The 16,011-nt window shown below is 42.5% G+C and overlaps 1 protein-coding gene across 1 annotated transcript in view; it reads right to left on the reverse strand.

Annotated features, from left to right (window-relative positions):
* grin2da (glutamate receptor, ionotropic, N-methyl D-aspartate 2D, a) overlaps positions 1–16,011 on the reverse strand; it is an 88,261-nt gene that overhangs the window by 38,716 nt on the left and 33,534 nt on the right. The window contains exons 7-9 of the mRNA XM_041053727.1: positions 12,499–12,613; positions 5,688–5,893; positions 3,016–3,184 (exon numbers count right to left, since the gene is read on the reverse strand). Of these exons, the coding sequence (XP_040909661.1) occupies positions 3,016–3,184; positions 5,688–5,893; positions 12,499–12,613 (490 nt within the window). The remainder of the gene's footprint in view (positions 1–3,015; positions 3,185–5,687; positions 5,894–12,498; positions 12,614–16,011) is intronic.

Below are 16,011 nucleotides of genomic sequence, written 5' to 3' on the forward strand. Positions count from 1 at the left end.
TGATCCTGACGGACACGTTAAAAACATGCTGTCTGGCTGCTGATGCTCACGGTACAGATCTCAGCTTTGAGTTTTTCTCATCAGTTCATGCTTCCCAGTGCGCGGCCATGACATGACATCATAATACAATTACATAATGTAATTAAATACAGCTGAGTGTTCAGTCTGATGGATTACCTACTTCAAGCAAGTTTCAAGCCTTTGAATATCATATCATTACTCATATCATAATGAATCATAATGCTATACCATAATGCAATCATGGAATTAATGGGAATTAATGGCTGTAAGGCAGAAAGCAGAGTTCTGCTAAAACAACATGTTCTCAGTCAACCTTCTCTGGAAAAGTGCAGAGAGGGAACAAACTTTTTACTTTGTAAAATCAATCATTTGTCTTTGATGAGTGAGTTTCTTCAAGAGTGCGATGACGCACAGGTTTTACACTTTTCAAACCGTGTGATTAGCTGCTTCTCTGCTTGTCGAGATCAATCAATCCATGATGATTATTCCATTTAATTCATCTAGGTCATTTAAAAAAATGTGAATACGGCTATGTGTGAAAGCAACACCTGTGACACTCCTGTTCAGGAAGCACTTCATCACTGCACACACTTCACACTGGGAACAAAAAATATTATGTAGTTGAAGATGAGAAAATATTAATGGCATAGGAAATTACTGCCTGATTGGGAGGCATTCATGTAAGGAAGGACAAAAAGTGCAAGGCTGAAAGACATTCTGAGAAACAGCAGAAATGAATGTCCGGGTTTAGGCTTTCAATGGAGGCACAAGGACACATTAGCTTCGGTGAAATCTGACTTGGTCAGGATGTGAGGGGAGTTTAGTTAACAGAGAAGAACACAATGGTAGTAAAGCGAAAAAGAAGAAGGCAAACGGGTACGAAAGGACGAAAGCAAAGCGAACAAACTTCTTTATACTCACAACACAAATGTCTGGTTCAGACAAAAACAATTACTGTCACAGGTAATGTAACAGGAAACATCCAAGGACAGGACGTGGTTAGACATAACAGTTTTCACACAGACTCAGCTGTCCCTGTGCACACGTGTTGGTCTGCTGCCATAATTAAGCAACTTAATGAGTCACTGACAGAAGCTGGGCTGGAGGCAGCTGGGGATGGAGAGAGAGAGAGAGAGAGAGAGAGAGGACAAGACGGAGAGAGAGAAAGAGAAACCACCTGCTTTTCTGAGGCCTGTCTGAGACAGAAGCCATGTAAACACAACAGCATCGGGACTGTAAGCAAACAGCCATACTGTCAGTGTGTTGTGGATTTTAACACACACATGCACACGCAAACACATACAGGCACACAAATATCCACACACAAACACACACAGTGACTCTTGATGTGTGTGACCCAGATAAATCCAAACCCTAAAGCTGGATTTACACTTCAAGCACTCAGAGGTTACATATGTAGGTTTTGCTAATACAACATGGTGTAGCCAGCTAGCACAAAAATCCAGCTATACACAGTTTACTACGTCACCTGACTTCACTCTTTGCTCCCGTCATAACTACTATGGCCGCTAGAGGTCACCTAACAATAAAATGGAACTATGGTCAATAATAAGCTGCTTGCACAGATAAACTATGGGTCATCTTTTACAGGATAGTCTCTCTTTTTTTTTTTTTGCACCCCCACCCCCCCCAGCACTGCCTCCATTCAGATGGAGGGCTACCGTTGTACTGAATGCAGCCTTACTGAGTCTGTGTGCATAAATTGTTATTGACAGGTGTGTAGGATCCAAATCTGCATACCTGCAAACAAACTCTGTGCTGAGGTGGTTCTCAGTAAATGGATGTTAAAATGGGAATCTGCTGTTTTCTAAACCATAACCTAAAACTCATTCGAAACTTAACCCTAAAACTCGATCAGAAACCTTCAACCTTTGAAGAAGTGAGGACCAGAAAAAAAACCGTCTTCACTTTCCAAAAATATTTTCACTCTCGAGGCCTAAAACTAAAACTGGTGCTCAAAAATAGAAGTTCAAGACCACACACACACATGCACACACATGCGCACACACACTCACACTGTGATAATTTGCATCCCCTGTCTAACTCCATGTTAAACCAACATCATTAATCCAGTCACCAGAGGGGTACTGGCATCATGGAAACAGCAGAGTATCTGCCAACACACACACACAGAGATGCACTAGCAGCCTCTCAGTCTGTGTTGTCCCCTCTCTCTCTCTCTCTCTCTCTCTCTCTCTCTCTCTCTCTCTCTCTCTCTCTCATTTTCTCCAGCACTAATCTTTCTGACAGCCTCCCTCCATATTTTCTCTCTTCTTCTTCGATTCGGGTCCAATCCTCTCTCGCTGGGTCGCGTTTTAAAGGATTTGAGGAAGGATAAAAGCGATTTCACGGGATCCCTTGAATCAAACCCCCGTTTTGTAAACACAACAAAAGGAAAAAAAAAAACAGAATGAGAAAAATGATGGTGCTACTGTACAGCGAGAATGGAGAATTAAAAAAATAGCGACAATATCTCACTGAGACACACAAAAAAGGGTCATGGTGTGTTTGTGATTCGAGCTGCTAAACTTTAGAATAAACTCCCAGAGGAAACGCAGTCGGCAGGTTGTGTCTTCTTTCAAGTTCCAACTGAACACACATTTTTATAAACCTGAATTTAATCTCTCACCCATGTAGCTGTCACTGTGACGTTTGTTTGCTGTGAGCTCTGTATTGGTTATGAATGTTTCATGGAAGGGGCCATTTTTTGAATGTTCAGATTTCTCTGTAACTTTGAAGGAACAGTTCAACAGGAAACAGTTTAATAGGAAATATGCTTCTTTGCTTTCTCGCAGAGAGTGAGAAGCTTATTACCAACCCTCTGTCTGTATGTGAAGAACCCAGCCGGAGCCGGAAGGGTAGGAACAGGTAGGTTCAGTCAGAAACATGGCAACACAAGGTATGCTTAAGCTGCAGACGCATATTTCAGTTATTATTCAAATAACATATTATAATTAACATTGACAGCCTAACCTCTCCGACCATGCCGTTCCACTCCCCATCAATGTTCTTCCCGTGCCTGCCGTTTGTCACCAGGTAAAGGTCATAGGTGAAGCCCACGATCTTGGCCAGGCGTTTAAGGACGTCGATGCAGAACCCTTTGCAGCAGTGCTTCATGGGCCCGGCGCCATCCACCACCAAACTGAAGACACAATGTTACACAGTTAGACGACATGACGAACGAGCTTTCTGTGAGATTTTAAGTTGTTTCATCAAGGACGCTTTGACCTGGACAGGCTGCTGCTGCTTGGCTGTTGTAGAAATTGAAAAAGAAGGAGAGTGTTGCTAGGGGAGTGAGAAAATGAACAGATGAGCGCCTGAGAGACACAGGGAGAACAGAGGAGGAACAGGACGGCGAGGAAGGCAAGCAAAGTATGAATTATTGGTGAGGGACTGTGAGCGGATCGATAGTGACAGTTTGGGCTGCTGTGTTTGGAGAGAGAGGAAAAGTGCTGCATTATTAAAACAGAACCAAACTCTGTTTTGTGCTCGTGGATCCCGTCGGAAAGTAACAGAATTCTGCCCAGGCCTCTGAATGCTTCTTCCCTCTGAGGCTTCATCCAGCAAACACTTCACAGAGAGAGCATCACGAGCAGGTCACACATATGGGAATCCAAGTACATTTAGATGACTATCAGTGAAGTGGCTGCAGTGCCCTCCATCAGCCCTCCATACCAAGAGCCCATCTGATGGTCCCTCAGACACTTAGCCGTCACAGCTTCTCGACTCGGCTGCCTAGCAACGCACCTTTCACATTTGGCACATTTGTATTGTCAACAAGCCAAAGTAAGGTCAAACTTAAAAACCTTTTTCCAACAAATGAAGTCGAGTCTTCACAGAAATACAAGTTGTATTATTGTGAAATTTTGTCATGCTAGGATTTTTCATGGCTGTGATTTGTCTTTCCACAGCCACGATCATTAGTAACTGTGTGTGTCGTGTGGTGCTGGGCAGGTACAGTGTCACTGTATTCCTGACTCCTTTTATTTTATACATAGACTCATGTACATGATCATTTTGTTATTATGTGGCAGCCTGAGTGTTTGACATGAAAATAAGTGACATGTGTGACGTGGCCCAAATTAAAGTTAAGAATTATTCTGAGGAAGAAAACTTTAAACGTGAGCAATGTCCCAGTAATTCGTGTGTGTGTGTGTCAGTGTAGGTTCAAGGAAGAGCAAACTTCTCTCTCAGCCAATAAAACTGATGGAGGATGAACTCGTTATCTTCCCATTGGCCGGGTCATGTGCTTATCTGGGACACACACACACACACACACACACTCACTCTGAAATCTTTAAATGAAGTCCGACATGAATCTCTATTTATGACATTTATAGGAAAATACACGTTCTCCTCAGTCATCAGAAATCAGTGTTGGACTGGTGCCATGTTTCTACCTTTTAATAAATAGAATTTAGTAGGTTGCAGCTTACTGTACATTGGATTAAATCATGTGCTGTGATTCACACTGAGGATGCAGCAGAGCTCTCCTGCTCCATAATTAAAACTCTATTGATTTTCTGTGAAAGTTCTGTCTGCTGTTTATTATCAGGATTAAAAGACAATTAACCTTACTTTGCAGTGTGGTTTCAAGTTTCCATTATGGTTTTAATGAACAGTTATATAAAAAAAAATCCTGCTTGCTCTTGATTGCACGCTTTGATGTGGTACCACATGACTTCTAATATATCTATAGCTGCTGTGAGGCAACTTAATCTTCTCTTGGGGATAATTAGATTATTTTGTGATGTCTTAATCTATCGGTCGCACAGTGACAGTCCTTCTTTAAGCCTTTCCCTCCTTGTACACAGTATATGCAGAAGGTAAAGATTTACTGTCTTGTTCATGGACACTTGGTCAGACATTTCAATTTCACAAGAGATCAGGACATTGGACCTTTTGGTTCCATGGTCTCAGGACGGACTCTATCTAACCACTTTTTGAAACTTCTTTCCCACTTTGTACTAAGTTTTATAGACTGATAAAGATTTAAAGGAAAAACCACTAGGACGCGTCAAGGTTGGAACCAACTTGTTATGTAGTAAACAGACTCCTGTTGTGTGTTCAGTCCGTTCTCTGATGGAAAAATTTGACATCTATATTATTCTGTTCCTCTCTGCTTATGGCCGTAATGAACTGCTGGTCATCGTGTCCTGTCCTGGTCTATAAAGACATAAAAAAATGAAAACATATAACACATAACATCTACATTTATTTTCAAAGCAGCTGTTTTTGTTTTTCTCTCACTTTTTAATTTTTGCTCTGGTAAAACTGAATCGTTTGAAACCTCTCGTCAAACTTCTCTCAGTGAGTCGTATTTAAACCGGACCACACCAGATAATTGACTCTTCAGCACTGCTGAGATAAAGAAAGTGGCATTTTGCTTTAATAGCCATAATGGGCAGTTTGACTGTCATTAAAAGCCAAGAAGGTTGAACATTACTGCTGAGAAACCACCAAATTATAGCACCACAAGAGCTAGCTAATGTGCAAGTTCTAAGAGCGATCATGTCATTTTAACATGTATGGAACGCATGTGAGCGCACAGTCATGAGTCATCAGTCATTTTCAGTATTTTGGGGACGTTTTTCCTCTAAACTTGATGTTCTGTGTTTGACATCCAGAGGATCGCGGTTTATTACCTGGAGTTGACGGGCATGCGGCAGGGTACAGAGTCCCGGATGCAGGAGCTGGTGCCCGGGTCAGCAGGCTCCACAATGACAAAGGGCCTCTCCTCCAGGGTGACCACCCGGAGGTGTTGGGAGTCATCCAGAGGCTTCAGGAAGGAGCCGTAACGAGACCAGGGATGGTAACGTAGACGCAGGTGTCCGTTCTCCCACCAGCCAACCTGGAAAACACACAGATGATCAGGTCCTCAGCTCTCACACACACCTGGGCCTGCAAATCAACCAACTGATAACAACATGGTAAAGTGTGTTACATGAGGACCACAGGTACCTCAGCCCATCTGTTTACTGTAACTCAAGCTTCTGGCCTTTCACTTCTTTTACCTGTCCTCAACAGCCGCCTGCTTTTTCCTGCACAGTTGTGTTTTAAAAACATAAACGATGACCTTGGGGGGAAGGGGAGGGCATTTCAGGCTCCGAGGCAGATACAACATGACCCCAAAATGTGTCTCTGCCTTGTTTGTGTTGTGTAATGAGCAGTTGGTTCAGGTTAACTGAGGTAAGCTCGTTCATGCTGCAACACGGTATTTTGAAACACAAATTAAAACTGAGACGAGACAGTTTACAGTGTCACAGTGACCTGCACGAGTAAACAAATCTGTTCAGACTGAGAGAGGATGTTACTGGATGGATGTGCAACCACAACACAGAAAATGTGTCAGGTATTTTCTCATTTCTTAGCCGTGGTGTCATATATTTAGATGTTATTTGCATGCACCCAGTTCTCCTGCGGATCTGTCTGATGGTGCCACACGTGGCTGCTGGGATTTGTGAAAAAGCATACGAAGCTTTTTTTAAACACACACATCCGCACGTTTTTCCCACTTGTGCAGACATCAGGCTTAGTCTAACCTTCAAAGCTACATGCCTACACCCAGCCCTTACACTAACCAACATCTCGACATAACTTTAATCTTCACCCTAAAACCAGGTTTTCATACAAAAGCAAAAGATTAATCTTGTGGGGACCAGCTCCCCACAACCAGTCTCTTCTAAACAGATGTTAAAACTGGTTCCAACTTTTTGTCCTCAGAGGGGACGTCAGGCCACATAATGTACAGTGGACACAGATATTCCCACAATGTGATGAAAAAAAACATAATGGTCTTCACTGTACAAGCAGAAAAAACATACACAGTGAGACAAATATACATGAAAAAACACTGCACAAAAACACAATCACACACAAAACCCCATAAAACTACTAGATATAACTAGGAAAAAAAACACAAATAGGTGAATCAGCACACGTCCACATTGTTATTCATAATTATTCATTTGGCCACTTCAGTACATTAACACAACAACCACAGATACAAAAAAGAGAGTGATGTAAATAACAAATCTGCAGCACCTGGCACTCTGGACCAGCTTCACTCGCTGTGTCTTTCATACACTTTCTGTCTTTCCGTCTCTCTCAGCTCTTCTCTCGCTCGCTCACCCTGCTGCATAAATAATAATGGCCGATAGATCCAAGAGTTCATTATAGACCAACATGATAATTTGCTCAGTGACGCTCATTTGTCCTCCGTTTCACCCCCCTCACATGTTTTGCATTAACTGAAGTAAATGCTTTCTGCCGCTCTTTAAACACAAAGAGATTCACATTCATATGCACAAACACACACAGAGTCCAGACGAGGCCTGAATCCCTGGATTGGCAGCCCAGCAGAAGGCGGGAACACAGCAGGACTTGGTGTTTTGTAGTTCTCAGTTACCATGGAGCTCAGACAGACCGAAAGATTTTCATCACAATGTTATGAGACTCGTGACAACACCAACATTTAGTCCAACTTAAAACAAAAAATGTAAATCATGTTGACATGCTGCAGACAGAACAGGTTCTATAAAATGTTTACCGACCAAAACGTTGCTGTAAAAAACACAGCAAACTGCAGCACATGCACAGAGATGTAATTCTATAATATTTACTTTACCTTCCATGTTGAAAAAATGGATCTGAGTCATAATCATTTTAGTCTCTTCATGTCTATCTTTGACATTTCTATTATAATCAATAATCTGAGGTGCACTGCTCAGAGGACTCAACAGTTTGGGGGTCACTACCTGGAGAAATCAATAATTCAATGTGCATTAGAACCAAAATCAACACTCTGACATGCGTTGACTTGAAGAATCATTACTTTTGCAGTCATTGCTCCCAAAATGCTCTGTAGGATCAATAACTTGATCTGCTACCCACCTCCTGTCAATAATTTGACATTAATTATCCCAAACCATCCAACAGCTGATTTATACAATCCATGACTTAGACAGGAGCATTTGATTTTCTCTGTTTTTTTCTGTCTGCTCAGCCACAGAGTCTGTGACTGCTCATTGTAACACAGCTCCTCTTCTGTTTATTACAAACAAATCAGCACTGCTGCTGCTGCTGCTGCTGCAGAGGTAGAACTCATCACTATTTGAGCACCAGAGGACCTTTTCCTACAAAGACCAAACACTCAGTGATGAGAATAACAATTGTAAAAATTGTTCTAACCTGGGAATAAGCTGAATCACAGTTACATTGGTGGTTACTCTGCCTGCACTAAAACTTTTCCTCAGAGTCAAAGTTTTCAATGCAGCTTCATTTGCTCAGCACAAGTAAGTAAATTAAAACACTGAAAATACAAACTACGTGTGATCATTCATGTATTTTGCTTGATGCCAAGCAAATTTCAACCTACTACATCCATGGTATCCTTTAATACTACTCCGCTGGTATTGAGGTTTATTTCAGAAATGTTGTTTTTCAAATCATTATCATCATTGCGTCTCCTGCTGTCTGGACTTTCTGTCTGCCCATTTCAATTCTGTGTTATAGGAGTTAAATTTTCCTCTTCCTACACTGCAGCTTTAATAAGGTGATGTAGTGAGTAGCTAAAGGCTTCTCAGTTTAACATATGTCTTACATGATGTCTGAGCTCCGCTGATTATATGTGAGATCACTGGAACCATCATCATGATTTCTCACCAACCTTCAAGTCTTCCTGTCACTTTACTTTGCATGTTATTCTGATATTTCATGAATTGTAGGTTAAAATATTGATCTTTTCGAATCAAAGCTCGCTGATGAAATTCAAAGCCATGATCGCTCAACACAAGAGGCCCAACTATCAAATATACATTTATAAAGAGAAGGTAAAACATCACTGTGAAAATTACTGGAGAGACAATATCACTCAGCCCCGGGAATGAAGCTCTTTGGCAGAGACTTTCTTGTGGTGCATTATTTGCTTGTTGACGACTCGGAGCATCGGAGCGACTACAAACTGTAGCTGGTTGAGAGAACAGGCCAGTAAGTCAGTTTTAAAGCCTGCTCCCTTATGAAGGAGCTGAATCACTGTAATTGATTAACAACTCCATCAAATCCCTCCTGTTGGTGCACTGTGATCATTCTGAGCTGTGGGGCTGTAAAACTCTTATTGCACCTTTAAACTGAACTGAAATGGGAGTCAGCTTTGTTGTGTTGTGTTGTTGTGTTGATGACTCCAGCCGTCCTGTCGTGCATGAAAAGTGTAGTCCAGCTTTCTTGTCTGTCTTATTTGCTCATTGAGCCACTGTATGCTTCCCTGTCCAAACTTTGGCTTAAAGAACAAACAAACGTACGATGACTTGCTGCATCGTTACATCATGTAACACCTAACTTAAAACTCATAGAATGAGATGTTCAGAGGCTGGTATGAAAGGAGGCTCAGCTGGCTGCAGAACAACCAAAATCAAACAGCTCCAGAGCCCTTTCATTTCCAATGTGAGCCGCACTGAAGCACAAATACACATAGCAACAACTAAATAACACAATCTGATGCAGAAATGAAAGCGAGAACATTACTGTACAGTACTGTGCAGCTACATCAGTAAAGGTTAATACAAACAAAACAGAATAGAACAATTATCTGACGAAATCTACATCTTTTATCTTACTTTTGTTTTAGCACAAGTTAAATGAAAACTGGGAATTTCTTTGGTTAGCTGAGGTCAAATGTGAATATCGCACAGGTGCAGTGGTTCTTCTCTAATGGAGCTGTGGGTCTGCCTTTGTGCTCAGCTCTGCATCAGCACCACTAATCATGCATCTATAAGCACATGTGTACATGTGCTTATACTGTGGTACTGATCCCTTTAAAATACTTGGCTGTTATGTGAGATAGTCATGTCACTAATTCCTGTTCATATTAAAGAATACTTTTATACCAGCAATATTCTTGAGGACACTTAAGGTTACTTTCAGACAAACGTTCAACAGTGTGGTCTGAGAACTGACTGCAGGTTAGCACAGCTCTTGAGCTGTCCTGGTGGAAATAGGAAGAAAAAGTTCACAAAATATGTTCTTTGCCGAAAAGCAAGACCAAACATTCATCTCTGTGAATTTTCCAGCCCTGAGACTCTTGATAAATATGGTCCCAGATCTACAAGCTCTTCAGGCAGCTCCTGTTCAGCTGCTCTAAGGTTTTTGTGCTCTGCAAATATTCTCCATAATTCAGTTCGGGAGAGGTTAACTCAGCAAATATATGCCTGGGAAACTGGGGTGTTCAGACAAATGAGGTTGGAGAGCAACCACTGGGTAGTTAGGGTCAAGTGATGAAGTCTGTATGGACACTGGCTGTCCTCAGTTTGGTCACTGGCCCTCAGGTCATTCATTAAATTATATTAAAAATCTGAAAATCTTTGGCTCGAAATGACAGACGAAATGATGGCATGTTACACTCGTTCAGGTTAGCTGTGCCCACTGTTTAACTTGATGTTTGAGTTTCCTATAAGCGGTGATTTTTCAAACTAGTAACTTCATTGTCTGAGCGTTTCTGAAAATCCTGAGGGGTATTTTCGCCTCGAAACTTGACATGGCTACCCTGATGATTTCCTTCTAAACTCACCTGAACATCTGATATAAAAGAGCAGCACAGGAGTCATCTTTTGAGAGCTGCAGTGCAAAGTGAGCCCTTATCTGTCAGTTTTTCTGCCTGCTGCAGCCAGTGTTTCTTCATCTATCTTTCCCGATCCCGTGGAGTACAAGACACTAACCTATCTCCTCTGTCAGTATCTCAGCCTTCAGTCAGCAAAAAATTCAATACAGTAAAGGTGAGCTGTATCAGAAAAGGGCAGAAAACGCTTCTGTGCTCCCCACAGAGGAGTAGTACTTCAGCTTGCTGCCTCTTGCACCACTGTAACTCTCTGCTCTCCTGTGAGGTTAACTCCTGCCAGGAGAAATACAGGCTGGATGTGCTGAACTCAAAAACCAAAGAAAGACAGAGCGAGGTACAGAAGGCTTGAAAACATGAATAAAACAGCTGACACTCTCCAAAAATAAATGCCCCTTGTTCAGCAATCAAATAATAAGAGGCAGTGCTTTTATTTTTCATGAGCGCTGCGTATTTTGTCAGGTTTTAAACAAAAGTATCGTCAGTAACTTTAATGTTTCCCCTGATCTGAGTCTTCCTCTGAGGCTTGTTATCTTCTCTAGAACAAGATTGGGGTCAATTTCAGATCATTGCATACATGATGTATAAAATTCTGCCAAACTCCCCTCGAACACCGCCGTTCACTCCAGATGCAAATTACCAACAGAACGTCAGGAGTTTTATAGAAAGTCCAAAGTGAAACTTTATGCAGTTTTGTCAAGTTAGTGCTTTTATCAGGAGGTTGGACAAGTGGGGGAAAAAAGGGTCTTTAGAGGCCAGCTCAGATCAGGGATTCCCCATGAGACACTGAGAAGGACTGAAAACATGAGATAATCAAGTGTCTTCAGTTTCTTTCTCACTCCTTGATGAAAGAAAGTAGAGCTTCATTCATTCATTCAAAAAAAAAAAAAAAAACCTGGCCTCTGAACATAATCCACCCAGTGATTGTGTTGGTGCTACCACAACTTAATTTAGACGACAGTTTAGTAGTATATGAATGTAATTTCTAGGAGACAGGGTTGTCCAGGTCTTCCTTGCTTTTGTGGAATTATCTGTCCAGTGAAAGTAGTGGTGTCCACATACTTTTGGCCATATACAGTTCATTGTGATTCAGCCAGATAAGCCAGGTGTACTGAGCACAGAAATCCTGCTTAGAGAATCGTCTGGCATATACTGAATTTACTTATTCTTTAAATCCTACTTAATGCACAATAATCTGAATCCTTAATTCAGTCCTCTCATATGGAGTCAAGCTGAAAAACTATATAGTGATGCACCTTTAGGAAGAGGTTCAGCTTTCACAGGAAGGTGAAGAACGACAAACACTTTGAAATCCAAGGGCTTATACTGAGGCTGCAGTGTTAAAGTTTTTATTTTTCTGTCAAAGGTTGATTTTTCCTTTCCAGCTATCGTCCTTAAAATGAGAGGAGCCTTGAGTCTGCATTCACTGGTAAACATATTGAGTCGTAAAAGGTCAGGAGCAAATGGAACACAGCAGGATAGAACAAAAAGGTTTACTTGTTTTTCTCAGGTCGAAAGGAGTCCCGAGGAATTGAAAGTGCCCTCGGAGGGCAGACCTTGGATTTCGTGCTATTATTGTACAGCTGCTACACGCGGTCCCTGACGGAGAGGATATTGGACTGTGAGTTAGCAGTGGCTAACAAGGCTGACAAACCCAGAAAGAGTGGAGGGGGAGGGGGAGAGAGAGGGAGAAGGGGAGATCTAATGAGATCTGGGAGACAGAGACAGTGAGACAGCAGAAAGGCGAAACTCAGCAGTGATGAGTTAGCATGTTTGATGGGGTGTGAAATTGCAGTTAGCTGACACGCTACGATAATTAGTACCAACTCGCACAGCTGTGTACTGACCTCCTCCCAGCCTCTCCCATTGGTGTAGGAGATGACATCGAGCAGCGGGTTGGACAGGTAGCCGTCACTGTTGAAGGAATAATCCCGTCCACCGATGGAGATGTTGGTGAAGTACCTGTGAGAGGAGACAGGAGAGCAGAGAGGCGAAATAAGGTACGTGTCTTTACCGCCGTACAAGATGGGATCCAGGTATGTGACCCCTCACCTGTCCGAGGTCATGGTCACAGTAATGTGAGTAATGGTTACAATAATAAACACATGGTTATGGTTATATACAAATTCTAAAAAGTACACCAGAGAAAAGACATCGAGCAATTGCTGCCCTGAAATCAAATGAGAAAAATTCAGAGAAAAATAAAAGTAGTCAAAGCTGTGGAGGCAGAGTCGAGACCTTCACTGCAGGAAACAAACATCGGGGATTCTGTGCTAAAGACTAAACACATTTCTGTTGATATGAGAGGAAATCGCTTTGTTAGAGACCGTGAGGTGAGAGAAACAAAGAACCGAGAGGAGGTGATGCAGGGACGGAGAGACGGGACAAAGAGCAGAATTCGCTAAAATGTCTCCCTGTCTTCAGCTGAATTCTTGTGTCACACAACAGCGGGAGGTTTGCAGAGGGGAAAAATACGAGAGAGCAAACACTGGAGGACAAATACTTGAAAATACTTTTAATACCAGGAAAGACAAAAGCAAAGAGAGTTGGTGTGAAGCAGCGATAGCTGAGCGCTTTACCTTTGATTACCTTTGAGCTTTACCTTTGATGTTTTTTAATGAAACATCTATCTTAAAAGCATCGGGAAAAAAGCACATCAAAGCCTCCTAATGAAACCATCCCACACACTCACAAACACACAGGCAACAACCTCGCCCAAAGAAAACCTCAACAATATCTCAAACAAGACTTAATCAAGTGCAATCGGACTTCAAAACAGAAATATGCACCGAAGAAACCACTTCAAAAAAAAGAGATATACTGTGGTAACTACTGTGACTAAGCACTAAAGAGCACACCTTACATAATATAATCTATCAGATTTTCCTATCAAGTCATGTTGATGCGTATTTCTGATATTTAAACATTAGACAGACAAACTTGATGGTGGCCTCCTGACAGCAGGAACCAGATCTTTGTTTGCTGTATGTGGCTGAACAACAAGAAAAGAGCAATGTCCACGTGGGCCTTCATGGGGCACGAGCATCTGAGAAAACTTACATCCAGAAGCTCCTCACAGCTTTCACATGAATGAAGCTAAAGGAAAACATGTTCCACATGGCTACGCTCAAACGCAGAGTAAACCTCGTCCTGCTGCAGAAATCTCTGGGATTCAGTAATTCTCTCTTTTCCGTGTCTTTATGTTCTCAACACAATGAATAGCTGAAATGGGGCGCACACTTTTGGGCTGTGTCTGCTTGTTACACTTGGTTGTGCATGTGAGAGGTGAAGTTATTTGTGTGAAGGATGGACTGAGAGATGTGGCCAGTCGCTGTGTAAAGGGAGTAAAGTTGTTGAATTGTCTGTTTTGCGAAACACAATCCTCCTTTAACGTGCTGCAGGAAAGAGGTTTTTAAGATGCTGTCACATGATCTGACGAACACCGAGGCTCGCACCTTTAAAATGACAGTGACCAGACTTTACCACTCACAGCTGCACAGCACTAAGACATTCTGTGTGCCTTTATCACTCGGACCCAGAATCATCATTGGTCCACAGCGGGATTACTTCGGTCAAAATGCTAAATATCCCTCCGGTCGTATGTTGACTTGACATGGTGTATCAAATGCAGTGGGGAGCAGAAATAATGAGAAGCAGCATTAAAAAGCAGCTTACAGAGGCAGCAGATCAGGATATTAAATGCATATCCCAGACATCATTCTCTGCTTTCTAATAATACGAGTCTGAGCTTATCCCTGCTATTGTACATGAAATATGATGTTTAGTATTATATATGAAAAAAACACCTCACTATTATGAATATGTACATTTTCATTTCAGGTGTTAAGTAGAAGCTTTTCTTCACGAGGACTCAGAGTGAAATGAGATTCAGCTCCTGTAGGTGCAGCTGACTGAACCTTCGCCGTCTTTACTGCCTGGTCGCTTCACTTTGACTCAACTTCCCAAAGGGGAACTGTTGGGCTCTGTGTCAGCCTCTTTAAATTTAAAAGAAATGGTCAGCTCACCGACGGGTTGAGAGAAAACTGACTCTCTTCGTGCTACGCTGATCTGGTCGGAGACAGAGAATTCACTGCATTGTTTGATCGCGGTAGGTTCAGGAGGAAAAGTATTGGAATAGCTGAAGCTGCTTGTCATTACAAACAAACGATATGATCCAGCAGAAAGTCTGAGGGTGAATAGATCGTGCACCTTGCACTCTGGAGAAACACATGCAAATAGAGCATCAGCGGGAAATTTGAGGGGACGTGTGAGGCTGCCACCTAGATTGCTTCCAGGTCGTACTAATAAACATTTCTACGCTCCCATTGTAATCATACTGTGGGCCACAAACTTTCAGCAACCTCCTTTAACCCAACATACATAAAATGTTTGGTGGGTAAAGCAGCACAACGATAAACAGCACAGCGACCATTACACCAGAGTAATATCTGAATATCAGTGTGCGTGTAATCATGTCGGCCTGAAGCAGCTGAAATAAAAATTCAGCCGGAACACAATCAGCGCGTCAGCTGCAGATGTAACCTCACACACCATGCAATCTCTGAGGGCACTTTCACGAAAAGGTACTCATGTCTCTGAATTCATGTCCAACCATTCGGAGCCTGGAAAGTGTTTGCTCTCCCTGGCAGGAGCTTTTTAGAAGGAAAGCTCCAACTTGCCCTTGCATCCACGAGTGCCTGAAGTTGCCTGACATCTCGCAGGCCCGCGAGGGCTCGAGTACGTCTATGTCACTTGGTTTTACCCCAAAGGGAAAAAAAAAAATCTGCCTTCAGGCTCAAAGTGGCACAAGTCGGAAATGTCTCAATCCCTTCTGCCAGTCTGCGGCTGAATGTCAGCTACACTCCTGGCTCCTTTTCCCTTCACCTCCTCTGTCCTTTATTCTTCACCCTCCTTTCCTGCCTCTGCTTCATCCTTCCACCCTACCATCTCAAATTCTCTTGATTTCCCCCTGCGGAAGGTACAGTACAGCGCAGAGGAGCCGCGAACCAGAGGTGACAGCAACGAGAAAGTGGAAAGACACAGCAGGCGGGGGATGAGGTGGAGAGAGCAAAGGAGCGAAAGACAAGGTGGTGGAGAGAGAGAGAGAGAGAGAGAGAGTGCATGAAACAGAGGAAGAAAATAAGAGAAAGAGACAGCAAGACAGACAGACTGGGGGAAAAAAAATCAACAAAAGAGGGAGATAGATGCAGACGGGGAGAGACTGTGCGATACAGAGACTGAGAGAGGCAGAGTGTGTTGCATTGCACAGAAACATGAGCTGCTTCACTGAGAGGGGAAGCATCAAACAGGCCCAATCCAACAGCTGCTGCACTCACAGAGGAAAAACTCAACGAGTACAT

The sequence above is a fragment of the Toxotes jaculatrix genome, chromosome 13 (assembly GCF_017976425.1).
Source record: "Toxotes jaculatrix isolate fToxJac2 chromosome 13, fToxJac2.pri, whole genome shotgun sequence".
NCBI lineage: Eukaryota > Metazoa > Chordata > Actinopteri > Toxotidae > Toxotes > Toxotes jaculatrix.